The following is a 27,503-nucleotide window of genomic DNA, read 5'->3' as shown; positions in this document are numbered from 1 at the left end:
TATTTAAGAGAGAATTTCCCAAAAGAAAAATAGTTCTAATACTCAAATTTCCAAAACCTCAAAACATTTTTTTCTCTTTGACATCCAATACTCAAATTCCAAATCTCCAAAACAATTAAGAAGATCAAAAATTGTTGTTATTACGAAGTGTGAATAAATTACAAATCACCTGAAAATACTTAGAAAAAAAACAAAGTCCTCATATGAATTGAACTTTTAACGATATAATCAGAAAATATATACTGTCAACTTTCTATAAAACGATAACTACTGACTCTGTCTCCCTGTAACTAACAACAATCGATCTACCTTTTCTGGTGGTTATACATTAATAAGTAAGAGAAAAGAAAAACAAAAAATAATAGATAAAGAAACACAGATCATAGATCATGTGAAGCTAAAAGACTAAAAGCCACCTCGAAACAAAGAAAACGGATAAGGCGGTGTTTGTGGATTTGACTCTACCACTCCTCCAAACGTCGCCGCTTCTATGTATCTTGTTTCTCCCTGAATACTCCCACATCCTCCGCCGCCTCCGTTCACGCTCTCCGGCAGCGACAACGTCGACGTTAAAGATGATGACGCCGACGAAGTGGAAATCAGACCAGTCTCGTTGTAACTACCAAACTTGCCCGGCTTCTGCATCGGAACAACCCATCCCATAGAATTCTCCGGCGACTGCGTCCGGTAAAGATTCTCCGGCGGAGACGGTGACGGTGAAATAATCCCAAAGACCCTCTCGTTTTCTTCCTCCTCCTCTGACTTCACCGTGACACGACGCTTCTTCTTGTCGGAGACTAGCTTTGTCCGCTCTTTCTCGAGCATCATCCTCGGGAGGAGGTCGGGATCCTCAACGACCTTGTAAAGAAACGCCATCATCTGCTCCGGCCGCTTCTCCGTAGCCTCGATCCTTTGGTTCATCCTCTGAATCTCTAACTCAAGATCTCTCTGCTCATCTTTCAACCGTTCGATCTCCCTCACGATCTCACCGTCCTCCATCTCCTGACCGTACATCAGCCCACGCGCGTGTTTCCTACGCGCTATGTTCTTGAGCAGGTGCTTCTGCCCTCTGAGAAAATGCTCGTTCGCAAACTCCCACCGGTCTGGATCCACTTTCCTAAACCCCTGAAAATTAAAAAAAAAACATAGCAGAATAATATTAACTCCGAGCATATTAGTTGGTATGGAAATCAAGAGAGGGCGTATAGTAATTACATAGGTGTTGAGTTGACGGACAAAGCTGCTGAAATTGTTGTGTTTGAAATAAGCAGGCAAGATTCGTTGAGAGAAGTCGAGAGGATCAACGACGATGAAGCTGTTGTGCGCAGGCCCCCAAGTGATGAGCCAATCGGTCGAAGGGTCGTTGACCATCTGATATGTCTTCGCAACGAAAGGTGCGATCACGTTTGTGTTGGTGTTATTATTATTGTCGTCCTCCATTTTTTTTTCCCTCTTCTCTCCTCTCTTCCTTTTTTTTTCGCTTATATGTTTGCTTTTGGTAAAGAAATTAAAAGGAAGCTTGTGGGTTTATATAAACAAGAAAATATAAGGTCAAGTGAAAATGGGAAATAGTATAGCAGTAAGAAGTGTTGAGAGTGAGACATGTGTGATGTGGCTTACTTTTGTGATAACGTGGCAAGGTCGTGTTTTGCTTTTACGGTATCACGGACAAGTGTGGGACCCATGCAGGTGCTTCCTCATAGTCTCAGGTCTTTTTTCCCCACTTTTTTATAAATGTTTCTTAGGTGACAAGTTACTTATGTGTGAAATCATTTATGCATGTTAGGAGGTGTGGGTATTACTACTATCCTTTCGTTTTCGTTCTTCTAATTTTCTTGGAAATAACATGTTGCTATTTTACAAATTTTCGTATATGTCAACATGAGAAAAAAGGATCACGGAATCATTTTTTTGTTCTATTATTCGATGTCCATCGTAGGAGCGTACGTATGTCTTTTATTTTACACAATCTGCACAAACGTGAAGATTACTATATTTCCAAATCTTAACATCAAGATTTCAATGCTTTCCATGTTGTCGTCTTTTTGTTAAAAATCGAGATTTACATTTCCTATGATTTCATAAACATCACATGCACACTTGCAATTCCTGGGATCAAAATTATTTCAGTTAAGGTAACCGTGAAAAGAGTACCTAATTCTTTGTTCAATCCCCAGAATAAGCCATATAGCTGGCTTAGGTTCTTTAACGGCAATGCATAAACCTTACTAGACTCAATTTTCATGGATGACACCAAGAATCTGGTAAACGCAAGAGTTAACTAAAGCTTTCTTTCAAAATTGCTGATGGTTGTAAAAACAGACTATATCTATGGTGGATATCTAATATGCGTAGTTGCTTACTACATGTAGTATTGTGGTCAACTGGGACATATAATCAGACTTTGGTTGAAATATATAGAGCTGAATGTTTTGGACGATGGCATTATTTAGTACCATATGCTTCTGTCACTTCCGATTGATAAATCACAGTTCCCCGCTCACTACAAGAAAATGTCCCTCGAAAAAAACTCGTCGAAATTTCATTTTCCGTCGAAATTTCCTCGAAATTTTGTGACGGAATTTCGAGGAAACATATTTCCGAGGAAATTTAGAGGACTGACCTTCGTCGAAGAGGTCCTCGGAATATATTGAGGAACAATTCCCTCGGTATATACCGAGGATTATACCGAGGGAATGACCTACGAAAATTTTCGAGGAACCTGTCCCTCGGAAAATTCCGACGAAAGGTGTTCCTCGAAAATTTTCGAGGAAAGCTGTTCGTCGAAATTTTCCGAGGGACAGGTTCCTCGAAAATTTTCGAGGGCTGCTTTCCTCGAAAATTTTCGAGGAACCCTCCCTCGGAATATACCGAGGAACGCTTCCCTCGGTATATACCGAGGACATCTGTTCCTCGGAATATTCCGAAAATTAAATTTTTTAAAAAAATTTTTTTTTTAAAAAATAATATTTTTAAATTTTAAATTCGTAAATATAAAATTAAAATTTAAATTAAAAACATATTATTTAAAATTCAAAGTCATACAAACGAAAAGAAAACATTTAGAGTTTTTGAAATAAATTAAACTACGGGGTTTGGAAGTCCGGGTCTGGCATGTTCGGGAAGTCGACGTTGGCGTTCGGGTTCATGCTCCTCATCATCGCCATCATTTGCTCGTTCAGCTTCCTCTGTGCCTCCCAGCCCGCCTCTTGACTCGCCACCATGGACTCCAGCGCAGATATGCGAGCATCCTTGTCCCTCATCTGGCTCAGAAGGACTTCTTGATCAACATAGGACGGTGGTGGTGCAGAAGCAGACGGAACCGAGGGAGACCGACGAGCCAAACCGAACAAACGGCCCTTCTTCTTTGGAACCGACTGAAAAAGAAAGTGTAAATTTAAATAATATAAAAATTTAAATAATATAAAAAAGGATTGAACTTTAAAAAATGAACTTACCGCTTCAACGATTTGGTTGATCCGAACCCGAGGCAAGCCGGTCGATCCCGTGGAATCGTCATCCTCGGTTTGAAGCTGAGACACTTCCTGTTCCATCTGACTGTCGATAAGGGTGACCACATCCCTCACAACACCATCATCAATCTCGCCGGTCTTCTTGTTGGTATACGCCGTCTTTATTAGGCGGAGATGATCAACCGGCTCCCCCTCATTTTCTTGCGCCTTGGAAAAAACATAAATTAAACAAACATTAGTAATTAAAAGAAATGCACAAAAAAATATTAGAATCTTAAATAATATAATAAAAACCGACAAGCTTACCAAGCGATCTCCCAGACTGGCTAAAGACTGAGCACCCAAGTTATGGACGTACATGCCCTTCTCCTTACGGTCGCTCTTGCGGTTGGTGGAGTTGGTGGAAGAAGTTGCTCTGACTTCGTTCTTACTCCAATGCTCACTCAACTCCCGCCAGACCGTCGGGTCCATCCCCTTTGGAATCTTTAAAAAAAAATTGTTAAATAAATAAAAAAATATTTTAAAAAATAAAAAAATTGTATCATAAATAAAAACGAACCTTGTTTATTTCCCACTTCTTCTTCCACGAGTGCATCTGCTTCCCATAGTTGTCCATAACTTTATGGACGAAGTGGTAATAGATAAACAACGTATCATCGGCATTCCAGTTGAATTGTTGCTGAAAATAAAACACAATTAGTAGAAAATTAATATTAAAGATGAAAAAAATAAGTAAAAAATAAGTAAAAAATAGAAAACTTACCGCAAACTGTTGAAACCACATATGCTGCTTCTCGAGAGGGAAGTCGGTGAAAGTCGGATGTCCATTGTCGAGGGACGAGTACATCATACTGTTGATCCATCCGCTGATCCCGTTCCCGGATCGGTCAAACCTAATAAAAAGAATTAATTATTTTAGAATTAAATATTTTAAATGAATCAAATTTTAATGAAAAAAAAATAGATTTAATTACCATGTCTGACCCTGTCCACGTGGATACTGAGTGAGATATGGAAGATGGTCACGACCCGGCTGTCGAACAAACTCCGCAACTCTCAGAAGTGCCGGATGAGCAGGAGCATGAGCAGGAGCAGGAGTGGGTGCCACACCGGGAGCGGGAGGAGAATGAGAGGGAAATGGAGAAGGAGATGTCTGGTAGGAGCTGTACGGCGATGCGGAACCCGCAATGGAGCCGCTCCCCGAACCACCACGACCACGACGCTGTCGAGAGGGGTATGTTCCTCTTGAGACCTTTATATAAATAAATTTTATTTAATATATACAATTATTTATTTAATTTGTTAATATATCAAAATTGTTTAATAATTACAAAAAATAGTTTTGATATATTAAAAATAGATTTAATATATAAAATAGTTTTAAATATTAAAAATAGTTTAATAATTACAAAAAATAGTTTTAATATATTAAAAATAGTTTTAATATATTAAAAATAGTTTAATAAATAAAAAAATAGTTTTAATATATAAAAATAGTTTTAATATATAAAAATAGTTTTAAAAATCAAAAAACGTTTTAAAAATAAAAAAAACGTTTTAAAATCAAAAAAAACGTTTTAAAAATTCAAAAAATAGTTTTAAAATCCAAAAAACGTTTTAAAAATCAAAAAAACGTTTTAAAAATAAAAAAAAACGTTTTAAAAATTCAAAAAATAGTTTTAAAATCAAAAAAACGTTTTAAAAAATCAAAAAAACGTTTTAAAAAAATCAAAAACACAAAATAAATCAAAAAAAAAATATACCAACAATCCAAACAACAATCCAAACATGCAAATCCTAAATATTCCATTCAATCCTAGAATTTTCTATCTAACAATCTAAGTTTCGAGATCTATAAAGAGAGGAAGAGAAGAGATATGAACTTACATGGGAAGAGAGGAGAGGAAGAGAGGAGAGGAAAGAGGCCGAGAGGAAGAGAGGAGAGGAGAGGAGAGGAGAGGAGATCCGTCGAGGAAGAGGAGAGGAGAAGGAGAGGAGCCGCGAGGAAGAGAGAGGAGAGGAGAAGGAGGCGGTGAGGAAGAGAGGAAAATCGAGAAGGAGAGAAATGGGGAAGAAAAGAATGAAAACCTAATTTATGAGGGGTCCGACGGACAGGGTCCGTCGAAATTTCCTCGAAATTTTTTAACATGGTCGTCGAAATTTCCTCGAAATTCTCTTGTTCGCGGCTAGGGTTTCCTGGTTAATGAAAAACAGTCCGAGGAAACCATTCCTCGAAATTTCCTCACAATATTGTGAGGAAATTTCGAGGAAATAGGGTTTGGGGTTTTGAAAACATCGATTTTTTTCCCTATGTCATTTCTTATACGAATGTAATTCATAATAATGAGGTTTCTTTGTATAGATGATCATAAATAATGAAATAACACAATTACAAAAATTATTGTAAGTATTTCCTTTAACGTTTATTAAAACGTATAAGTGTTTATCTTATGTTGTGTGGTTTTCGTCTCAATCCGCAAAACATTGTTTTCGGGTTAAAACCCTAAAGTTGGACTTTATAATCTGGCTAAGACACTTAATGAAGGTTATATACGTGTTATTCAATCCGCAAAACGTTGTTTTCGGTTTAAAACCCCCTGTTCCTCGAAATTCCGTCGAAATATTTCGACGGAATTTCGAGGAACACCAAAAAATTGGCTAGGTCCTCGAAATTCCCTCGAAATATTTCGACGGAATTTCGAGGAACACCAAAAAATTTCGAGGGTATTTCGACGAAAAAAGGTGTTTTAAATCAAACTCCTAAAATTATCTTTGTCGTCGAAATTTCCTCGGAATATTTCGAGGAAATTTCGAGGATCTAGGTAATTTTTATCAAACCCCTAAACCGTTAAGGGTAATTCCGAGGAAATTTCGAGGAAACCCTAACTTCCCTCGAAATTTCCTCGAAATTAGTAAAAAAAAAAAAAAAAAAAAACTACTCTGATTCCGACTCATCATCAGCAGATGAATCTGAATCTGGATCTTGGTGAAACTCTCCAATAACTGGTTCATCCTGTGCGTGAACGACGGCTTCCTCTGCGAAGTCGGTGAAATCTACTACAAGGCCAACTCCTGCTACGTCTTCTTCTGCACTTAAGTTACTGGATGTGATTGGTTGTAGTGGGTCTTCCAGCTCAGAACTCCCCTGAACTCGGCCTCTCGGGTTGAGTCTGGTAACAGTAACCCATGGATCATCTCTGTTCCTTATCCGGGGGTACTTGATATAACAAACCTGTAACATTTTAAAATTTTTTAGTACAAGTTTAAATTATTACACATGATGACCAATAACTTACCTGATCGGCCTGAGAAGCAAGAATGAAAGGATCATAATATTGCAGCTTTCGTCTCGAATTAACTGATGTAACACCAAATGCATCTGTTCTCACACCTCGATCTGGAGTGATGTCGTGCCAATCACAATAGAAAACAGTACAGCGCAATCCAAGCAGGCCTAAATACTTGATTTCCAAAATCTCATGTATGTGTCCGTAGTATACATCATCTCCCGATGCAGAACAAACGCCAGCATCATAGGTCGTACGCGAACGTTTCGTCTTTTCAGTTGTGAATGCATATCCTCGAGTACAAAATCTCGGATATGACTTCACAACATAGTTTGGTCCAACCACCATCTCGCGTATCCAATCGTCAAATGTTTCACCTCTGGCCAAACCAGCAGACACCTATTAATAGCACATATATATGAGTATAAATATGTGATAAATATTTTTTAAATTTCTATAAATATGTGATAAATGATTTTTTAATTTGTTTAAGGCACTCACATAAGTAAACATCCATCCAGCAAATTCTTTTTGCTTCATTTCTTCTAGTTCTGCCTCTGTAGCGTATCTATATTCGAACCGCTTTTCTGCCATGAAAATCCTGTGAAGACAAAAAATGTAATTAATTAAGATATAAATGTTAATTTGTTAAAATTTTGTAAGATAATAAACTTACCTCTCATATTGAAGAACATCTTCGCAGTTGGTGAGCAAATATGTTTGCAAATGACTGCGCTCCTGCTCAGTAAGTCGACGGTCCTTTGATTTTCCGCTAAGTCGTCCAACATCTGTGAAAATGTCAGGAACCGTAACATGGTATGTTGCCCGTTCGCCTCTATCATCATGCCGTGCAGGTCTTCTGTTTTTGGTCTGAACTTCTGCTGGAAAGTAGTACTCAGCAAAGTTTGAAATTTCTTCATTGATCATCTGTGCGACTATAGAACCTTCCACCCTACTTAGATTTTTCACCATCTTCTTCAAATGAAACATATACCGCTCATACAGATACATCCATCTATACTGCACAGGACCACCAAGTTCCAATTCTCTTGCCAGGTGAATAACAAGATGCTCCATAACATCAAAAAATGAGGGAGGAAATATCTTCTCAAGGTTGCACTGAATCACGGCTATGTTAGTCTTCAGATTTTCAATACCTTCAAGAATCACTGATCTGGCGCATAAATCGCGGAAGAAAGCACTTATCCCTGCTATTGCTTCATGAACATTTCGTGGTAATAGTTCCTTGAAAGCAAACGGAAGTAAGCGTTGCATCAACACATGACAATCGTGACTTTTTAAACCAATAAACTTTCCTTCCTTTCTGTCGATACAGTTACGCAAATTAGATGCATAACCGTCTGGAAACTCCACATCGTTTGAAATCCAATCGAAGAACGCATTTTTTCCCTCTGCATCAAGTCGGTATATGGGAAAAGGAGCCCTACCATTCCCATCAACATGAAGTTCTGAACGATCACATATATCAACTAAATCCAGTCTTGACTTCAAATTATCCTTTGTTTTACCTTGAACGTTAAGGATCGTGTTCATGAGGTTGTCAAAAAAGTTCTTCTCAATATGCATGACATCTAAATTATGCCTTAGCAAATGATCCTCCCAGTATGGCAGATCCCAGAATATACTTTTTTTGTGCCAGTTATGTAGGTTTCCAACAGCATCTACCGGAAAACGCGCATGTCCACCGATGTCTGGCGTCCTTTCTGCACCAAAATCTCTTAGTTGTGTCTTCAAACTTTGCCCACTAATTTCCGCAGGTGGACTGTCAAACACCTTCTTGTTCTTAGTAAACAAATTCCTACTCCTACGATATGGATGATCAGGTGGTAGGAATCTCCTGTGACAGTCAAACCAACACGTTTTCCTTCCGTGTTTTAGTTGGAAAGCATCAGTGTTATCTTGACAATATGGACATGATAGCCTTCCATGCGTTGTCCATCCAGATAACATACCATATGCTGGAAAATCACTTATTGTCCACATTAGTACTGCCCGCATTTGAAAGTTTTCTTTACACGAAATATCGTATGTTTCAGCACCTTGAGCCCATAGTTGTTGCAACTCATATATTAGTGGCTGAAGAAACACATCAAGTGATCTCTTAGGATGCTCTGGTCCGGGAACGAGAATGGAGAGAAACAAAAACTCTCGTCGCAAGCATAAGTTTGGGGGTAAGTTGTATGGTGTAACAATGACTGGCCATAGAGAATATTGTCTTCCACTCTTCCCATACGGGCTGAAACCATCAGTACATAATCCAAGGTAGACATTTCTTCTCTCATACGCAAAGTCGGGATACTTTGATTGGAAATGTTTCCACGCTTTTGCATCTGAAGGATGTCTAATCTCACCATCTGTTGAGTGCTCCGCATGCCATCTCATTCGTTGCGCTGTGCGTTCTGAAAGATACAACCTCTGCAACCTTTCCGTCAAAGGCAAATACCACATCCTTTTATATGGCACTGGAACTCTTCCACTAGTATCTTTATAACGAGGCTTCCCACAAAATTTGCATGTAGTCCGCTGATCATCCGCCCTCCAATAAATCATGCAGTTATCGCTGCATACATCTATTACCTGATAAGATAAACCAACCCCAGCTACGAGTTTTTGAACCTCGTAGTATGAACCTGGAGCTACATTATCCTCAGGTAGAATACCTTTAACAAAATTAGCTATCGCATCCACACAGTCTTCAGCCAAGTTATAATCTGTTTTAATGCCCATCAGTCTCATAGCAGATGATAAAGCTGAATGACCATCTCTGCAACCTTCGTACAATGGTTGCTTTCCAGCATCCAACATTTCATAAAATCTCCTAGCTTCTGCATTGGGTAAATCTTCCCTTCTAAAATGATCATTTATCATCTGCTCAGTACCTACACTATAATCTACATCCGCCCTAATTGGTTCTTCTAATCTAACCGCCGGCTGAGGTTCGCTAGTACTACCAAGTTCATAATCAGTTTCCCCATGATGATACCAAATTTTGTAACTTCGTGTAAACCCACTCAATAATAGATGAGTCCAAACATCCCACTCTTTAATAACTTTTCTATTTTTACAATTAGAGCAAGGACATCTTAACTTACCTGTTTCTGCTTCCGGTTGTTTGCGAGCTACCCTCATGAACTCGATTATACCTTGATTGTATTCTTCCGTAAGCAATCTCGTGTCCGGATCCAAATGAGGTCGATCCATCCAAGAACGAAAATAATTTGAAGAAGACATATTTTTTTGGAATCAAATTCGTGAGACTAGGAGAGAAGAAGAAAAGAAATGGAGTGAATGAAGAGGAAGAGGGGTGGCTGTATTTATAGAAGAAATCCTCCCGGCATACTGAGGAAATATCGAGGAAATTTCGAGGGAAACAGACATTTCCTCGAAATTTCCTCGAAATTGTTTAAATCCCCCAACGGCTCTCCCAACGGCTCTCTAACGGCTACAAGATGTCGTCGAAATATTAGAAATATCCGTCGATTTTTTCCGACGACCCTGGTTTCCTCGGTATCCCCTCGAAAATTACAGAGGAAGTTGGTGTTCCTCGAAATTTCCTCAAAAAATAGTGAGGAAATTTCGAGGAAACCCCATTTCTTGGTTTCCTCGGTATTTCCTCGATATTCTGTCCGAAATTTCCGAGGAACTCATTTTCCCTCGGTATTTCCCTCAGAATCTGCGTGTTTTCTTGTAGTGGCTCCAATTCCCACCACAAATGTTACCCACACAGTAGCAATAGTAGCCACAGTCCCCATTCCCACCACACTATAACCAAAATAACCAATGGCTAAAGATTACTTGGTCTCAATCAACATCACACGCATCAAAGGCATTACTATTTTATTGTTTAGGCAACCACCACGAAATCTAATTGCGATCTTTGGAAAAATTCCTAGTTAAATATTAGATAAATTAAAATGGACTTAACTAAGAGGACGTGGGTCAAATCTTAACCACACAAACGATTGTTATAATAATATTATATGGTTTGAATTAAAAAAAAACTGTTCTATTGCATCAACGCATGGTCCTTAATTCGGCACAACCTAAGAGACAATGACCTGATCGAATCAGTGAGAAACAGTGCTCCCTTTATAATTTGTAAAATGTTCTCACTTTTCTTTTTCTTTGTATATATATCATTTTTTAATCGATCTAACAACTTTTATGGAACAATAAATAATGATATGATCTATAAATGAAATTAGCCAATCAATACGCTATATTTCTGTTAGTATAATTAATAGTCTAATATCAAAAGCTAGCGAATGTATAGTTTGTATATATGTACACTGAAATATGTAAACATCTGTGATTTCAGTAGCAAATTCTAAAGAAATTTTTCTTTTAAAAGAGCGAGTTTAGTGGTATCCGAATGATCAGAAAAAGAATATAAGATGAGAATATTACTGTCGACACCACCAGTTATTATTATACTATTAGATTTACGTTTTGTCAAACTATGATAGGTCCACTTATTTATGATGATTAATAATATAATAGAAAAGTACTTAAAGCATTAAAAATTATTTGGGGACATATCTCCCCCACTTCAAATATTTGCTGTCCGTAACGAAAACAAAGGAGAGCGATCTGAGAATACTATATTTGTATAGTCTAGTCGTGTAATTAGTGATGAAGTATGATTATGTGACAACGTGGCGAGCTTCGGTTTCCCTCTAATGTGGTGCCGACGCAGGTGCGCCTAAATCCTTGTTTGGTCAATTGCTTTCCTTTGGGGCCAAGTTATTGGTCCAGCCATTGTGTGGAGATATTTTCAGACACGCGCGCGTGGATTACTGACATAGTCCGCACCGGTCACTGACGGAGAAACGAGTAATTACAAGACACGTTCTGTAGAATCTTGCTGGCGATGCACACACTCCACTACTTGAGTGTTTCTTTTTTGGGGGGGTAACTTATTCATTGCGTTGTTTAAATCAGGAGCATAAGCTTTTTGTATTCTCTAGTACTTTTTAACCCATATTATTTTTTATAAGAAAGTGATATAGTAGTAGGTACGGACCAATTAATTTTCTAGGGGATTTATACATCATTTCATACGTCACAGGTACAAAAGCGCACCCTAGAGAGAGGCAATAGATTTTTTAAAGATTATAAAAAGTCATTTCTTCAATCTGTTATTCCTTTGTCGAGACACATAGTACAAATACTACACATGTTATAAAATCTAAAAGAGAGACATATAATACATGTTAAATAGTACTCTAAATAGTATCATCATTACACCATCTCGGATTGCCATTTGCAAGGTCCGTATTTTTTCTCACAACTAGCAGTACTATAGCAATAAATTTTCATCAAAGTTTTGATAGTAACAAATATATATGTCAGCCTAAGTTATATATTTTTTTTTTTGAAACTAACCTAAGTTATATATATGTTAAGAAAAAATCATTTGAGGGTTCAACAAGTAGAAGTTTTCATTAAGAACACATGCCTACCGTCAAAGAAAGACTAATTTCGGAAGCACACTCGCAATTAGAAAACGAAAACGCTGTTTAACGCATGTGACAGGCAGCGATTTAGATTTGGTTGGTGAAGGATCAGATATGGGCATATGGATTTGATCCACAATGCGCACGAGAGTTACGTGCCGATTGGTCCTTCGTTCACGTGCATTTTGCTCTTTCTCCGATTGTTATACTATTTGTCCTTTTATTTTGGTGAATGTTATCTTTAAAAAAATTAACATTCCGTAAATTTTATTCTTACATTCCTTATTTTTATCTTTCAAGTGTTTGGAGCATAGGAAGAAGCACTCCACTAGATTGAAACACAGTCCACATAGGAAGAACCCAGATCAGAATGCGTCTAAAATGCCAACTTATGGAAAGAAGCACTCCACTCATCTAAATATCACGGTAGTGTAATATTCGGATGAGTGACTAAAACAAAAGGACAAATAGTATAACAATACAAATTCTATCAATAGGAACTCTGATCTCAAACTTATATTATTTTCAAATAATTTACTTTCAATTCAAACTTTTTTTATAAAAAAAATTTCCCAACATTTTTTTTCAAAATGTTATTTTTAATCTGAAAGCTTTTTAAACTATTTTGAAATTTTTATTGTACTTTCAAAACAATTTTTTTTTTAAATCATAAATTATGCCCCTCAAATCTAAACCGCAAGTCTAAATTAGTTAAGTCTAGAACTATAAGTGTCTATTTACTTATTTAATAAAATATTTTTGTCATTTTGACCCTTGTGTGATATATTTACTGTAAAACCTCTTTTAGTACTATCCTAAGATTTTTTCTCTGACTATTTTGTTGTGAATCAATTTAGGAGTAATTCATATAATTGTTTATGAGTAATTCATATAATTGTTTATATCTAAAATAATAATCTTATTCCTCTATATGATCCCATAATAAATATGTACATACAAATAAATACAAGTATATAAAGATTTACCAAAGGGTTTTTCCAACTAAGTGTTTATTTAAATTCATTAACTTGACTGTTAAGTGAATCAGGCAATTGGTGCTTCATCCATACGTACAATGTGTATGTCTAGAATGTCGGCTTTCGCCCAATAGTGTTTCATCATTTGTCCATTTATAATATACTTCTCGCTTGCATGCAGAGTTTCATAGGACAACATCATCATATGTTCTGACCTTTTGATAGTTAAAAGCCTTGACTAACGAGAAAGCAATTTTCAGTAAACAAAAGTTATAAAAAGTACATGATCAAGGGATTTAAATTTCTTGGAGATGATCTTTTTTTTATCATGATATTTATTTGTTATCTCCTTGTAATCTTAGATTTCTCATATGCATGATATTGATCTCATCTTACTCATACAAATGAATCAACTTCCTTTATGCAGCAGATTTGACTGTGTTCAACAACCGTTAGAAAGTGACATGCTTTCCCATAAAGCAAACGGAATGGTGTAATCCTAAGTGGTGTCTTGAATGCATTCTTGTAGGTCCATAGTGCATCATCAAACTTTGCAGACCAGTCTTTGATCTGATTATTCAAACTTCAACTTGCCCACTTGTTTGAGGATGATAAAAAGTAGCCAGATGATGATGTAAACCATGCATCTTCGATAGCTTTTCAAAGAGTTTGTTAGTAAAGTGAGAACCACCATCATTTACAAAAATCTGAGCCCCTCTAAATCGCGGAAAATGATTGTCTTGAACAACTTAAAAACTATTTCAGCATCATTCTTTGAATTAGCAATTGCTAAGACTCACTTAAATACATAGTCCACATTAACCATAATGTATTTATTCTTAAAAAATAAGGGAAAATGACCTATGAAATCAATGCCAAAGCAATCAAAAACTTTAACCTAAAGGGTGAATATTGTGGCATCTCATTTCTTCTGTTGTTATGTCCTCTCCTTCGAAACGCATCACACTGAGATATAAATGTCTGAGCATCCTAAAACATAGACCATCAAAAGCCTGCTTGAAGAACCTTGGACAGTGTTTTGAAAGTAGCAAAGTGCCCAGCATACTCAAATCCATGGCAGTGAAACAACATATTAGGAACCTCAGACTCTGTAATGCATCATTTGTACACACCATCAAAGAAGTGATTGTACAAGTAATGTTCTTCCCAGTAATACCTTCAAAGCTCCCTCAAGAAATATTTTTTGGCCTAATTCTTGTAATCATCTGGTTCAAAATCAGCATGTAGTTCGTGATGTCAGCATACCACAATATATCTGGAATCACCACAGCAGCACCTTGTATCTCAAGGCATGAAATCAGATCACTCAAATTTTTGATCCTTCTTTAGTTGGTGTCCACCGGATCGTCACTGCATCCTTGTGTTGACACCTTTTGTTGATCAATACATGATCTGGTCAATTATTTTTCCAATTCGGGTGTGGTGTCGACCGAGACCAATGGGGTAGTCGACTGACACGATGTATGTAACTGAAAAAATCAGCTCTGATTGCAGTCCAATTTTCACCATGTAGACATTCTCATCAGGCAAAAAATCATCAATAGGAATGTCCTTTTCAATCATGATCCAGGAGAGAGGATAAACAACTCCATTCTCCACTCATTTCTTGTCTCTAACCTCAAAGTTAAATTCCTGAAGAATGAGAATTCATCTCAACAGCCTTGGTTTGGCATCCTTTTCTGCATCAAGTACTTGAGAGCAGAGTAGTTTGTATGGACACACACTTTAGACCCAACCAAATAAGAAAGAAACATTTCTGAAGTAACATTACAACAAACAACTTCTTTTCAATAATTGCATAATTCTCTACGTATCATCAAGTGTTCTGTTTACATAGTAGATATCGTGAAGCTTCTTATCCTTTGTATGTTCAAGAATATCTCCCACTGCATAATCACTAGCATCAAACATCATCCTGAATGGAAAATCCTAGTTTGGAGAATGCATAATTGGAATACTCACTAAAACTTTTTTACTATTTGTTCAGTAGCGAACATAAATTTAACATCTAATAGAGCAAAGCAATTAGTGGTATAACAATCTTGCTTAAATCCTTGATGAACCTCATGTAAAATCCATCATACCCTAGAAAACTCCTCACTTACTTTACACTACCAGGTGGTTGCAGCCCGGCCATCATATCTTGGCTTTGTCAACATCAGTTCCAGCTTCTGAAACCTTGTGTCCTAACACAATGCCATCTTTGACCATAAAAATTTCACTTCTCCCAATCTGAGAACCAAATGCTTTTCTTCACATCTAACAAGCACTTCATAAAGGTTGTCAATACATTCTTTGAAAGAAGACCCATATACAGAACCTGCAGAGGAATATTTGGTTTTCTTATGCTACCCCGAAGTTCTCTGTTTTGCCATGGAAGCTGTTCATAACATACTTTCTATGGGTGATAAAATTCTGAAATGGGACTCATAAGAAAACTCTTCGTATATTCTATGCAACAATAAAGTGGATCAAACGAGACCATATACACTTTGAAAGCTCTTGTTCAGAGGAGATGTGGAAGGGATTAACTATTAAACTACTTTTTTTTTGTTGAAATTTTAAATTGATTATCAACAAAGAAAAAAATAGAGGCCACTAAGGTTTATGGTTTGAGAGATGATCATGTAAAAGAAATAAAAAACAGAGCTGAGACTTATGATGGAGTTGGCCTTGAGAGCCATCTCTGCATCATTTCGCCATAGAAGGCTGGTTTCCGGTGACGAAGAGAAGATATCCTGTTTCTGATGGTCTTATCGATGTAGCGAACCACCTGAGATGGGCTGAGAGGATCCCCCTGGTGGCGCCTGTTGTTCCTCTCGCGCCAAATGCTGTGAATCGTAGCTTGGAACGCAAGTTGAGGAGGCAAGTATCCATCTCCTTCCTGCGCGAAGAGAGGAGCGCAGTAATAGTGAGAGTCCAGTCTGGACTCACACGAGATCCTAGCAGAAAACCCGTTAGATCAATCCACACCGTAAAGGAGTATGGACAAGCAAAGAACAGATGGTCGCGAGTCTCATCCGGTTCACCACAGAGTATACATGGTTGAATGCATCCCCATGCTTTGCTTCTTGCTCCTGTCGCCAGTCTGTCAAGAAAAGCCAGCCATGTGATGAAAGAAAAACGAGGAACGCCCTGCTGAAACCAGACCACTCGTGTCCAGTTAAGTCGAGGATGATGAGATCGGAGTTGCTCCCATGTTTCCTTGCTAGAGAAGCAAGGCCTGTAGTTTCCTTCCCCGTGATGCCATAGGCGACGATCCCCCGCCGCGTCTTCCGCCGGAGCTGGAACAGAGTAGATGCAGGCCATTATCGCCCGTAGGTGATGGCCACAGCATCGTCGAATGTTCCATTGTCCCCCAGAAGCCGCTGCTGAGACCGTCGCGTATCGGGGAATTCCTAGGACTATTAAACTACTTCTCTCAAACTACTCGAACAAATGGAGCAAAATCTTGAAGATTATGGTAGATAATTAAGTCTCGCAACAAGATCAATCACTTTCTAATCCAATACGTATTTCAGGTGACTGTACACTCTTTTTGGCGAGAGCGTAATGGGAGAAAACATAGAGAAAATAATCAGAATCCAACTCAGTTGCAGAGAGCTATTGATAAAAAAGTGAAAACATGAACTACTCGATTCTAAACGATGAGGGTATGAGGAAGCTATGGGGATGTGGCTTCAAGATGATTTGTAGTCTCTGAGTTATTCTTAGATTCACCAATCAATAATATTTTGTTATTTTATATTCAATATCTTTAAAAAAGAAACAAAATATTGTCAAATTATATTATCTATTTAAAATAAAAAGGTAAAAATAAATAAAAAATAGTAATAGTTGCAAAAAATGAATTTTTAAAAAAATATTTTTAACACCGTCAGCAAAACCCTAAATCCTAAACCCTTGGGTAAATCCTAAACCTTGGATAAACCCTAAACCTTGGAAAAATCCTAAACCCTGAATCCAAAACACTATATACTAAATCTTAAAATACTCAAAATATTCAAATACTCAAAATGACTCGAATTTGACCTGAAACATGACCCGACAAACCAAAAAGTATCTAAAATTTCATCTAAATACCCAAACTATATTTTAAATTTTACTTAAAGCCTGAAATAATAACCGAAACAAAATCCAAAACCTGAAACTTAAAAAGAACCTAGTGCGAAAAATATCTGAAATACCCAGGTATATATAATATAAACAAATATTCAGATACTTTGGATATCCGATCGGATCATTCAAATTCGAACAGAGACCCGCAGATCCTAAAAATACTTAATAAGTACTTTGCTTTGGGTTTGGATCCGAACTAATATCAATACAACGTCAGTCAGTATATATCTTTTTAGTTAGAATTTAATAAAAAAAACAAAACACGCACTTTAAATGCGGATCAAATCTAGTTGAATATTAAATAATAAAATAGTATTGGTTATAGGTTCACCATTTGGATGAACCCAAGAATAACTCGTAGTCTCTCTTCAAGCTTATAATTAGATTTAAACATTTCACTTTGTTGATAGATTTCAAAACATGAGGGCCTATTGTAAAAATATTTTTGATTTGAATTAATTTTACATTTCATTAAAAAGGAATATATCTTATTATATAAAGTTTGGTTCTTCAAAGTTATTAATTAACATGATCTCGACACATGGCAATTGTAGATTTAAAATTATGACATGTGTTAAGTAATAATTTTTATATAAGTTAATTAATAGTATTTGTCCTTTTTAAGTTTTAAACAAAATATTGTAAACAAAAAATAAGTTCATACAAACAATTATTTAATGCTATTTTCCTGTTTTATGTCCAAATTATTAGTTTATTGGCGAAAAGGTTTATAGGATATGTTTAGCATTATATTAAACCATGAAAAAAATAGAATGATAATAGTTATTTAATAGTATTTTTCATTTTTTAAGTTTTAAACAAAATATTGTAAACGAAAAAGAATTTTATACTAATAATTATTTAATAGTAATTTTCTCTATTTTTTAAATAATAAACAAATAAAATGGTATAAGCTGTATGAGTATAATTTTCCTTTTAAAGGAATTCTAATTTTCCTTTTTTTTTAAATCAGGACAAAAAAGAATTATGAAAGAAAATAGTATTTTATTTTTTTAAAACAGATTATAAAAACCTGAAAATACAACTGATTATTTTATAATAAATCTAAGTATTTTTCCTTATTTCTAAGCAAAAGAGAGTTGTAAAAATAATCTTATTATTTTCCTATAATTAGTTAATTTTGGACGGAAGTCCTAGTAATTCATGTTTGATTAAGGATTAATGTTTTTACACTATGTGGTCTAGGTTTCGAGTTTCAGAGAAAGTGAATTATTAGTTTATAGGCAAAAGGTTTATAATTATAAGATATGTTCAGCATTTGGATTTTATAAAACAGCTCATGATAATGTAGTCAGACGCAGATCCTCATAAAACATGTAGAGTTGTTAAATGTAGATACGTCTATGTAATGTTTCTTATAATTTATATTAACAAAATTAATCAGCATTAACAAAAAGAGATTTTTCTTTATATTATCGATATATATTGATCAATAAATTAAAAACTAATAGTTACAAAAAAATATTTAGTTTTGTTTTCTTTATTAAAAATATTATATATGTATTATTATGTAATTAATTTGCTCTATACAGTAAATTATAATTTAGTGTTATATGCATATTTATTTTCTACATTTTTTTGTTACTATAACTACATATCCAAAATGAGAAAAACTGAATGATTATTTTTTAAACGAGACAACGAAATATATTTAATATCACATATTTGAAATGAAATTACTAAAACTTCTTAATGATTGTATCTTCTTCATGTCTATTACAACATGTACTACATATTATTTTCATAATTAGTTATTCACACAAATGGTCTTTGGCATATACATATCACAAGAATCAAAGCAGTATCAAACTGCATAAAGTATTAATAGTTTCATTACCTCTAATTGTATAATAAAAATGTTAATCCATAATGTAATCTATTGATAAAACATCAAAGATTATTTCCAATTCACCTATACATTCATACTATATTCTCTTCTAAAATAGAGAAATTATATTATAGAGATAGATTTGCTTGAATGTATGATTATACAATAGAGTTCTTTTATTTTTAGAAGAAAATATAGAGATATGGTATTTTTGTTTATAAATAAAAAGATGAAAATATCATTCCATAACATTTTTCCTTCAAATATAGAAAATCTATAGCAGAATCATACAATGGAAAGATTAACATTTATAACAGAATTTATTTTATGAGAAAATATAGAAAAATATATAGAGCTGAGAACTAGAGATATTTTAAAGATGAATAAACCATACAAACCAAAATATATAAATTATAACGAATGCAAAAAAAAAAATCAAGATCCTACGATGACAGCACAAAACATTAATAAATTGTCATGGAAGCTTTGTAATATGTTTAAACAAGAAGAATAACATAGAAAACTAATACAAACATGCATTAAATTAAGAGCTTAAGAAAGTGTATGACGTTTTCATCAATTCAATTGGCTTGATTCAATTTTTAAATTCTTTGTATTTTGCTTTATTTCGTATTTCTTTACGTTGAGTTCGATTTGAATTTTCGGGAATATCTCTTTTCTCTAACCTTATGTATAAAGTTGTTAATAGCTGACTTCACTTATGCGCCATGATTATTAAAATAGGAGTACTAACCAAAATGTATATGAGAAAAATAATTTTTATACCTTGAATAATTTTTACACAGTATATAAAAAATCATACAATGAAATTAAAATATTAGTCAAAATCCGTGCAACGCACGGATCCATATCTAGTTTAAGAATAAAATAAGGAGTATCATGTCTTATAATTATTTTACTATAAACCTATTTAAATGGAATATAAGAAGGCTTGTAGTGATTCAATTTAGCAGAGGAGAACAATTATTTACGTTTAAGTATTGAACAGAGAATAACGATAATGTTAGGAATATTTCAAGAGAAGACATTAAAGGCCTGACCACTTCTAGCAACTTTAATGAAGACATCTTCAAGAGTTGTGTCCGCAAGTCCCCAAGCAAACACCTTGAAACTGCTCTTGGCCTTCTCCACCGCCTGAAACACTTCTGTGATCCGAACTTCTTCTTTTGGGATCTCAAATTTCTGTGTCCCAGCAATGTTATATATCTTCTTGGCGTTTGGAGAAATATCTTGAACCAAAACCTCCACATCTTTCTCATGTTCTGATGCTGTCGTCATAGTTAACACATAAGATCCACCATACCTTCCCCTTAGCTCTTTTGGGTTTCCTATGCATTGTAACCTTCCATCTACAAATATTCCCAAACGGTCACAGAGAAACTCTGCCTCTTCCATAGAATGGGTCGTGAGGATTATCGCAGTGTTTGCTTTTGCGCGTTTGATGACTGTCCATAGGTTCATTCTTGAAGCAGGATCAAGTCCTGTGCTCGGCTCATCCATATAGACCACCTTTTAAGCAAAAAAATAAATAACAACCAGATAAAAATTAATATGAATAATTACAGCTTGTAAACTCAGCAAACCAAGTGCATACCTTAGGACTCCCTATAAGTGAAATGGCTACACTTAGCCGTCTTTTCATTCCTCCGCTGTATTTTCCAGCGGCTTTGTCAGCAACTCCTCCGTGCAATAGGTTTACACTCTTAAGAGATTCTTCTACAGCCTAATATGGGTGATCAATCATTAACGCTTTGATACTTTTGGACATATACTGATTGTTAACATACTTGGTCAAGATCAGAATCTTTGAGATTCTTAAGTCTCCCATAGAAGCGCAGATGCTCCCTTCCTGACAGTGTTTCCCAGAGTAAGCTGGTTTACAACAGACAATAAAGCAATGTTATAACAACAATATGATCTTTCTCTATAGTTAACATAATTTTTTTTTAAGAATGTCACTAGTAATATAATTACTCGTGTTGTGGACATACACCCATTCTTGTGTATACTCTGTCCATATCCGTGCATATGTCCAGACCTTGAACAAACGCTGAGCCTGATGTTGGTTTCACAAGACCAGTCATCTGGACAAAAAAGTACAATACTAAACTCTATTATTCAAGTCAGACGCCAACCTCAAAATATTTTCTGTCCATTTGGGTACCGACCATATTTATGAATGAGGTCTTTCCGGCACCATTGGGCCCCAACATACCGAAGCACTCTCCCGAAGGAACAGCCAGAGATAACCCTTGAACAGCCATTTTTGGCGGGTTTCCATCCCTACCTGGATACACCTTCTTCATTGTGTTGCATACAATCGCATGGCTTGTGCTCTGCTCACGCATCAGTTTCTGGACTTTTTCACTCTGATTGGAATAAAGTTTTAATGAGAGAGAACAAAAGGAACATTGAGTGTGTTATGACTTATTCTGCAAACATACCTCCTGAGCGACATCTAGTTTCTGCATTTCTACAGACACTGCAGAGACCTGCCTTTGCAAGCTAGGCCTTCGTGGAGAAAGAGATTTATTGAAAGGGTTTTTCAAGAAGAACAAAAGGTCTTTTCCTGATGAAGACATCTTATCGATGTAGTATGCTGCAATGAGTGAGAAAAACCATTCAACTATAATGATGTAGAAAACTTTATCCATTGAACTATCAGTGATATCTTTCCACTTCATTCCACGCCTCCCAGTCAAGTTCCCCTTAAAAGCATACTGAGAGAACTCATACAACCCGCGGAATAAAGAGAAGCCAGGATACAGCTCCATGACAAAAATCCAGCGTCCTAGAAAAAAAAAGATTATATTAATATTGTGGTTAATACTAAGAACAAACACAGAAACAAGTGAAACCGGAAGAGAAAACAAATGATCTTGATAACTTACTGGGAAACGATAACTCTTCAACAAGAAACTGGAAGAGAAACCAGCCCAATAGGCCAGATCCAAACACGTATATGTATGCAGAAACTACAACAGAAAGTGTTTCTTTTTAGCACCAACATGTTCATGAGCAGGTTTCTACAGTAAGTGTGACCCTAGTACCTGATGCCGTCTCAACGTTTGAAAATGCTGAGGAAGCTAGAAAGGCAAGAGAGATTTGAAGATTTATGTAGAGAAAATAGAAAACAAAATGGATGCTGTAGTCATTTAGCCGAAAGAAGTTCAGCCCTGCAAGTAAACTAGTGCTGCTATAATAATAATTCCATAGAAGATATAACTTGTTCTATAGTGGATAAGGATTAGTACCTATTGCTGACCCAAATATCATCAGGCATATAACGTATAACGTGGATATGGCGAGAAAATAGGCGTAGGTAATCATCCAATATGGACCATCTCCTAGACCGTGCATTTTCATTATAATTCTTAGCCGCTGCTGCTTCTCATATACCAGTGAGGTCAAGATCACCTGCATATTAAATTCTTGTCGTTAGGAACCACATGTCTTAAACCTTATTTTGAGAAAGAAAATTGGCAAATTATTCCAAAGAGTGTTGTAAGCAGTCCACTTGAAATGAGCTTACAGGGAACAGAAGAAGAATAACCCATGTGAAGAAAACTGCACCAATCAGAGAAGCAATGTCTAAACGAAGTTTAGTTTCTGGTTTAGGCATTTCTTTGACAAACTCAAGCAACATCCTTGTCCTTGGGCTTTTCAAATACTGAAGATAAGCATTTGACACCTGCAGATTTGTAGAGTCTTAGAATCTGTATATCAAGAAAGTACTGGTGAACACAAGGATATTGTTGAATGTATCACTTAGTTTCTTACCAAAGTAACTAAGCGGGGAACTCGGAGCAACTTTGGAGGTGTATTTTCTGAATCATCCAAGTACGTTGCGTTATACCAAATATTCACATTGAAGTTAGTCCTATTTGTGTCCAAGAGATCATATGCTAAGGCAACCAAAGCATAAAATAAACAGTCAGAAAATCTCATGTGCATAATAATCAAATCATTACAGATACATGAGAAATATAAGTATAAAAACCTGCAACAATCTCTTTTATCATCCCTTCAGAATTTCCTTTCTGATAACCTTTGAAAATATTATCATTAACCTCTTTGGAGCTATTTAACCAAAGGTTCAGCCCTTGAACGCATCTCATCTCTGGTTTACACAAACAAAAACTTACTTCTCAGATGATTAGCTTGAAATATGTGCATACAAGGGAAATGTGATCAGATATGATTTTTCCATGGAAATTGTATATATATATATATATATATATATAACCTTTGGTAAAATTGAGAGGTGATTGTCCTAATGAGAATGAGATTTTGGAGTTTGGAGTGCACCGAGATTGGATGTTGTATATGAAACGATCTGAGACAATTCCTGAATCTAGATAATTGGTGGGACTTCCTTTATATGTTGTAGCCTGATAACACCAGCTCAGAGTAAAAAAAAAAAAAAAGAAAACAAAGACGGAGATATATTCTCACAATAAATGAATATCAAATACAGATCATAGAGAACTTACCAACACGTTATCCGCTAAACTAAACAAGAGGTCAGAGTCGTTAAATGGAAAAGACCTCCTGAGAAGATTTCTAGACAAAGCTGGAGAAAACATGAAACATTATATGAGTTTTATCAAAAACAATATAATGGAGAATATGGTTGATAGAACACCAAGAGAAAAAAGAAGAAGCATATATGTACTTGCGCCAAGAGATTGATTATTGCCAGTGAAAAGAATGGTTACAGGGCAATTGTTTCTTTGCTTGCACGAGGCATTAGTGAGATTGGAGTCAACAACACGATTCCGAGAAAGCGGAATAAGAATCAAAGGAGGCCATGGTTGTGGATTTGGGATGGCACAAAAGACTGCTTGATCACGAGTAGAATATTCTACACCACAGACAGTTTGGCATGTTTCGTCTCCGGTCTTGTGAATGCATTTACAACCACATTGATTATCGAGTGAGTTGCTGACTTGTGAATCAAACAGAGCTTGAATACCAACTAAAACTAAGCAGAGATAGAAAGGGATCATGATGAGCCGAACGTTGCTCCATATGTTCCGTTTCTGCAAAAGAAAACAATAAACCCATGTGTGCATGTATATGTATGTTTATTATGGATACTAGGGTAAACGAGAACGCCGAACCTGATAGGTTAAGTTTTTTATAAGTATGGCATTGGCCTGCGTCAAGAAGCTGGCTGGATCAGAATCCGCCATTGACGAAGCTTTGGTGGAGCTTCCCTTATTTCTTCTTCATTTTACAAAACCATCGCCAGTTTACTTTAATCATTTTTTTTTGTTTGGGTCACTAATCGAATTATTTTATCAAAAATAAATACTTTTTCTTTGTGCAATATCAAAAATAAATCAACATGTCCAACAAAACAAACTTTTGTCACGCAGATGCTTACGAGTGATCCCCACGACTGTTGACTCGTCAACATGTGGGATTTGAACATATGTAATAAACTTTTATCATTGAATACTCTATTTTTTTTAATACTAGTGTCATATATAGTTATTACTATGTGTGCGTACAATCGATGTGATATACTACCATAGGATACTTGGACGATAAGAAATGCACGGTCCAACATAACAAATATATTAAAAATATCCTAGAATTTAATCTGTGCATCCATTTTCAATATGCACTAATGTTTATTTTAATAAAATAAATATAAAAAAAATTCAACAACATTAATGTGATGATTGCATAACTGTATGGATATTTGTTCAATTTGTTATATATACCTCGTGATAATTTGATGATTTTTATTTGTTTTTAATTTGTTAATTTCTCATATTATAGTTGAATATTAAACCAATCATAAAATATATTATATAACATATTATTAGGTAAATAAATAAATAAATATATATATATATATATAATACATTTTTAAAGAAGGGTAATTCATCACTTTTATTTTAATAGATATATATTTTTCGGAATAGGCTTTAGAAAAATTTCAAATATTTTTATAAGTTATCGTAGAATTTTTAAGCTGATAATATTAGGAAAAATGATTAAAAAAATTAAATCTTCCTAAGAAATAGTCCAAAATAAAAAATCACACATACAAAATTATGATTTCTATTTTAATAATATAGATATTTTGATTATATATGACGAGATATAGATACATGGTTTGTTTTAATTATTTTTCCTAGTGAACAAAAATTGGATCTAAAAGAAATTATTAATCATTGTTATGCAAAATTTGATTAATTCAAAAAAATTTGAGATATGCAAGAGATAATTTATATAAAAACTGAAGATTATTTCAGAGTTAGATGTAGGCAAGGAATTTAAAAGATGAACAAAATTGATATGCAAACCAAAATTACAAATAATATGAATTAAAAAAATAACATAATACTGTAGTTGGAAAACAACTAGACTCGAGCACAAGTCGAGGTGAAGATCTCTTTCTTTAGGGTCTGACTGATATGTAATCACAGTGGTTTCGATGCGGTTGCGGACGTTTGTAGATGCAGATGATTGCTATTTTAAGCGTTATTAAGATATTTATACGACTAGTACATCGGTTAGAAATTAGTGTGTTTGCGGGATAGTTATAACTTGTTAACGACCAAATGCAGCAATGATTAAATAACAAAAATTGAAAAATTTACATTTTACATAATTATAATTATAAAATATTAAAATCATATTTATATAATAAATATAAAACTATATTTAAAAAATTATACTATTAAAGTTTTTAACAAATTATAGAAATTATTTTTTTAAGTTTTATAAAATAAATTAAAAGTAATATATATTTTAGTATTTCTATATTTCAATATTGAATTTAACAGAGTAGTTTTTTATTTTTCTATTTATATAGTTTTTTCTTAAAATAAATTTTTACATTTCCGCAACAACAAAGACTAACTGGAACTACCTTTTGAATTTTAGAGGTTCTAACTAGAAATTTAAAAATTCTCTATGGAAAATAAAATTCTCTATGGAAAGATCTAGCCGTTCTAATTAGAAAGTCAGAAATTCGATTATGCGCTCATGGAATATAAGAAATTTTGAAGTTCGGAAAGCATATCTGCGAAGTCTCAATCTTCTTCCATTCTGTTGTAAAGCTTGGCCAAGCATAAAATTTCTTAATCATGACAATCAAATTCTTACACTATGAACTATACTTATGCTATACTTTTAGACACCAAAAAAATAAATATGAGATTTTTTCTTGTTTTTATTAGATGTCTGTCTATAGAATGAAAAGAACATGGCTTTTTTTTAGCTCCAGTCGTAACGTCATTATCAACGTAGGCAATAAAGATGGAGATTGAGAATTATTCTCATCATAATTACATTGATGTGCAATTAGCAGTAGCTCACAACATCAGAACAAATTTTGCATTATACGTCCACTAGTTCACTTTGACCAATTTAATCAGCAAGGATATTTTTTCTTCATTTTATTCCAACTTTATTAACCATAAAATTTTGAAATAAGGACAAATAAATTAAGAAAGAAAACTAGACTAACAAGGCTAACTCTTTATTAATTTCTTGACCTATTTGCTAAATTTTAAAACCTCAAATTTAGGTTTGATCCAAATATCTTTGGTTTCCAATATAAAAAAGTTTAAAATTTTACTTTATTTTCTCTATTTTATACACAAGAAACATTTTACAATAATTCTATATAAAACTTTCATTTCTCATTCAAAAGAACTTCGTTTTAACATATGATTACACTATATTGTAGTGTTCATAACAAAAAATTCATAGATTCTATGATCCAGTCATTCCGACAATCAAATTACCCGAAAAAGCCACTAGAATATTGGCCATAGCCATTAATCAAAAAAAAAAACAGTTCCAACATTAGATATATTAATCATTTGTATCAATAAGAAAATTAATTTTCAATATAAATCTAAAAATATATTTACAATTATATTTGGTATTAATCCGTTATATAAAGACTTTCTTTGTTTTATAATTATTTTGTTAAAATATAATGTAAACTTAGACAAAAAGTAAATTGTAAACGTCATAATTTTTTTTAAAAATGTTCTTTACCAATCATAAATTATTATTTATGATTTAATAGTATATAATCTCTATTCCTTAATAATCATAAATAAAGAAGTTAATATATATTATTATTGTTCCATTTGCTAAAATTTATTACATAAAATATTTTAATAATTTGAGACTTACAGTTAGCATATTTAGAAGATCCTAAGTATAATGTATTTTTAATTGTGGTGCATTAATTAATTTTAAAATTTATTATGAATTTTTTGTTTATTCGTTTAAGGAAATGTTTT

General features: G+C 34.5%; 5 protein-coding genes across 5 annotated transcripts; all 5 read right to left on the bottom strand.

Moving 5' to 3' along the window:
- Nucleotides 1-120: 120 nt before the first annotated feature.
- On the bottom strand, nt 121-1,440 carry LOC108857698 (heat stress transcription factor C-1). Its single transcript, XM_018631707.2, has 2 exons — nt 1,216-1,440; nt 121-1,125 (listed from the first exon to the last, which is right to left on the bottom strand). The coding sequence occupies exons 1-2, from the start codon at nt 1,438-1,440 to the stop codon at nt 406-408; spliced, it is 945 nt and encodes a 314-aa protein (XP_018487209.1). The 3' UTR covers nt 121-405.
- Nucleotides 1,441-3,086: 1,646 nt separating this feature from the next.
- On the bottom strand, nt 3,087-3,960 carry LOC130494853 (uncharacterized). The gene is made up of 3 exons (XM_056985671.1): nt 3,780-3,960; nt 3,459-3,680; nt 3,087-3,377 (listed from the first exon to the last, which is right to left on the bottom strand). Exons 1-3 carry the CDS (start codon nt 3,942-3,944, stop codon nt 3,087-3,089), a joined length of 678 nt encoding a protein of 225 aa, XP_056841651.1. The 5' UTR covers nt 3,945-3,960.
- A 39-nt stretch (nt 3,961-3,999) lies between these two features.
- On the bottom strand, nt 4,000-5,283 carry LOC130494852 (uncharacterized). Its single transcript, XM_056985670.1, has 4 exons — nt 5,266-5,283; nt 4,448-4,725; nt 4,237-4,366; nt 4,000-4,152 (listed from the first exon to the last, which is right to left on the bottom strand). The coding sequence occupies exons 1-4, from the start codon at nt 5,281-5,283 to the stop codon at nt 4,015-4,017; spliced, it is 564 nt and encodes a 187-aa protein (XP_056841650.1). The 3' UTR covers nt 4,000-4,014.
- Nucleotides 5,284-5,570: 287 nt separating this feature from the next.
- LOC130512843 (uncharacterized) lies at nt 5,571-7,562 on the bottom strand. The gene is made up of 4 exons (XM_057011242.1): nt 7,437-7,562; nt 7,262-7,361; nt 6,770-7,159; nt 5,571-6,705 (listed from the first exon to the last, which is right to left on the bottom strand). The coding sequence occupies exons 2-4, from the start codon at nt 7,352-7,354 to the stop codon at nt 6,409-6,411; spliced, it is 780 nt and encodes a 259-aa protein (XP_056867222.1). The 5' UTR covers nt 7,355-7,361; nt 7,437-7,562; the 3' UTR covers nt 5,571-6,408.
- A 12,581-nt stretch (nt 7,563-20,143) lies between these two features.
- Nucleotides 20,144-24,443, bottom strand: LOC108859747 (ABC transporter A family member 3-like). The gene is made up of 16 exons (XM_018633654.2): nt 24,348-24,443; nt 23,900-24,266; nt 23,718-23,797; nt 23,471-23,615; nt 23,225-23,344; nt 23,005-23,129; nt 22,757-22,915; nt 22,479-22,641; nt 22,275-22,400; nt 22,116-22,199; nt 21,669-22,015; nt 21,393-21,593; nt 21,199-21,308; nt 21,012-21,096; nt 20,819-20,947; nt 20,144-20,733 (listed from the first exon to the last, which is right to left on the bottom strand). The coding sequence occupies exons 1-16, from the start codon at nt 24,417-24,419 to the stop codon at nt 20,239-20,241; spliced, it is 2,808 nt and encodes a 935-aa protein (XP_018489156.1). The 5' UTR covers nt 24,420-24,443; the 3' UTR covers nt 20,144-20,238.
- Nucleotides 24,444-27,503: the final 3,060 nt, after the last annotated feature.

This window comes from Raphanus sativus, chromosome 5 (genome assembly GCF_000801105.2).
Source record: "Raphanus sativus cultivar WK10039 chromosome 5, ASM80110v3, whole genome shotgun sequence".
Lineage (NCBI taxonomy): Eukaryota > Viridiplantae > Streptophyta > Magnoliopsida > Brassicales > Brassicaceae > Raphanus > Raphanus sativus.
Note: the sequence above shows the minus strand (reverse complement) of the source record. Positions and strands in the feature narration are given on the sequence as shown.